This window comes from Montipora foliosa, chromosome 13 (assembly GCF_036669935.1).
Source record: "Montipora foliosa isolate CH-2021 chromosome 13, ASM3666993v2, whole genome shotgun sequence".
Taxonomy (NCBI): Eukaryota; Metazoa; Cnidaria; class Anthozoa; order Scleractinia; family Acroporidae; genus Montipora; species Montipora foliosa.
In genome coordinates, this window is record NC_090881.1 from 33263517 (window position 1) to 33266016 (window position 2500).

General features: G+C 44.7%; 1 protein-coding gene across 1 annotated transcript in view; it reads right to left on the reverse strand.

Moving 5' to 3' along the window:
• Positions 1-2500, reverse strand: part of LOC137982832 (NADH-ubiquinone oxidoreductase 49 kDa subunit-like) — a 29980-nt gene that overhangs the window by 5622 nt on the left and 21858 nt on the right. The window contains exons 11-13 of the mRNA XM_068829988.1: positions 1371-1422; positions 81-158; positions 1-4 (exon numbers count right to left, since the gene is read on the reverse strand). The exon at positions 1-4 is cut by the window's left edge and continues 92 nt beyond it. Of these exons, the coding sequence (XP_068686089.1) occupies positions 1-4; positions 81-158; positions 1371-1422 (134 nt within the window). The remainder of the gene's footprint in view (positions 5-80; positions 159-1370; positions 1423-2500) is intronic.

The window sequence follows — 2500 nt, forward strand, 5'->3', positions numbered from 1 at the left end:
ACTCCTACAACAGAATGTTACGTTAATGACCGCAACTGCAAAATGGCGGCAAGACAATCTCCGCAAAGGAAGGGACTTACCTTCATTTCAGCTCTCTTAGGTGGCGAGATTTTTGCATCATCTACTTTGACTTCGCCTGGCGGCATCTTGTTCAGACACTGTTGTGGAATCAAATGTGGTAAGAGTTAAGTTTCAACACTTCTTTCACTTTATATGCTTTTGTCCACATGACTGCTAGTGGAAAATGCAACGTTAAGGTGATTATTTCCTTATTGTTGTGGTCTCCCAAATTCACTGTCTCAACTACTTTTGTCGCTTATTGTACACTCACTTGGACGCCCGCACTTAACTTAATTATAGGCAGTTTAAGAAACCACGACGGCTACAGCGACGAAAACGTCTGAATTATCCATCTTGTTTATGTTGTACAATATGGACGAAGTATCCTATAACCGGATTGGCACGTACGGATTTGAAGTAAAGAGAGAGAATGAATTTGTCAATGTTGTCGTCAAAACCTTAAAATTGATCATTTTTGAAGTTGTTGTTTTGACGAGTACAGGAGAAAAATGTACAATAATGCGTGCCACACGTACAGCACGAACACTTTTTCCTCTTTTAACCAATAGTATTACTGCCTTTTAGCCCGCACTGCGTGCGCAGAGTTCCTTCTGTGTGGTTTGAAATTACAACAGTGGGTACTCCATACTTCTCGATGCTATGACACGGAAGTACGCAGAAAAAAATCCGAGTGCTCCTAACACGAGTCGCATCTTTCGTTTACAAGTCCAGATTCTCTACCACTGAACTGAAGCAGAATAGGTGGAGCTCAGGTCATTAAACTATTTTAGGTTTATGATGTGAGGAACCCTGAAATGTCAAATGCTTACATAATCGAAAAAGAGCAATTTAAGCAATTGTCTTTTATAGACACCTCAACAATTCAGGTTGCTACAACGGGATTCTGCTCTACCAACTGAGCTATGAAGTCACACAGTTGAGAGCAGGTCAAGTTGTAGCCTGCGAACAAGCTCTCTCTTGGGGTCTCGCGCGAGATTTTCGCGTGCGAGTGGTGGATCGAGTGTGGCGAGCGAAGCAAACCGCGAGAGGATTGGGGCATGGATGCCCCCGCCCCAATCCTTTCGCTTTCCTCTTCGTTTGCCGCACGCGATCCACCGCTCGCGCCCGAAAATCTCGCGCGAGACCCCAATGGGGAGCTTGCTCGCAGGCTAGTCAAGTTGTTGGGTTCATATGTTCCCGAGAGGGAACAAGTATGACACATTCCTTTCTCTTTCAATAATATTGAGTGATGGTAAATGTCAAGCTCAGTAAATAAATGAAATGATGGACGTTTCTCGTATATAAACAACCTGTTCGATGATGTTCAAACTTTGACGCATTTCCTCCACTCTGATCAAATATCTGAAAGTGAAGCTCGATCATTAATGAAAAGAAAAGTAATGGATAACTACAGTTTGTAGAGTCTTAAGGTGCGTTCGATTGACGCTGAATAAGAATACGTGGAGTGATGATTTAAAACGGTATGTGTGGCGTTTTGAAGCAACAAGAACAATAAAGATATGTTTAAAATAGCATTTTAGCAGGTGTTTGACAATTTTAATGCGAATCTCCATAAAAACGAAGGATTTCTAACTTCTATTCCATGTATTCCTATTCCGGAATACGGTCAGTCGAACGCACCCTTAGACGATGCAGACTTCTGCACAGACACAGGTAAAACAGGGGGTCAAAGTGTGCTGCCAAGGTTTCTTTTTTGCGAGTGTCAAAAACCAGCAGCACCAAGCAGGTAGTAGCGTGCGTGGCAGGCGTTCGGACGGGAAGGGAAAGGAGAGCCGGCGTGAGAACGAGGAGGGCGCGCGAGTGAGAAGGCTCCTCGCGCGCCCTCCTCGTTCTCCCGCCGATTCCCCATTTCCCTTTCCGTCCGAATGCCTGCCACGTAAGCTAGGTAGGTAGAGAAATGCACCAAATCAACACTGATTATGAAAAACGAAACGACAGCCCGCGAACAACCACCTCAAGTCTTACTTGCTTTAACGAACGTAGTGCGACAAAATACAAACTCGACCCCAGAGCTCTTCTCTTGACTGAGGGAGAGTAGAGCTCCGGGGAACCCTGAAACAAAGTGTCTTCCCATTGGTTTTCGAGAAGAACAACGAACTGCGTCTCTAATTGGCGCATTCGTGTTAGCACGAGGAGTGAGCAGGCGCCGTACGGTTCGAATAGCCAATTTTTGGCTATAAGAACCCTAGGGGGCATGTTGTCCAACATAGAGTTTCACCAGTGCCTGGGGTTGATCCGAGAAAAAACAAAAGGCAAATTCCCTTGAGTAAATCACGTGGTCTGATATGGGAAAACAAAACGTACAAGCTAAAGAAGTCAATTTAGTACCATGTGCTCAGAAATTCTAGCTTACGAAGCAAGCTCTAAAAGGGAAGGGAAAGAGGAAGGCAGAGCAAGTACTGGAATGGGAGGAAACTGG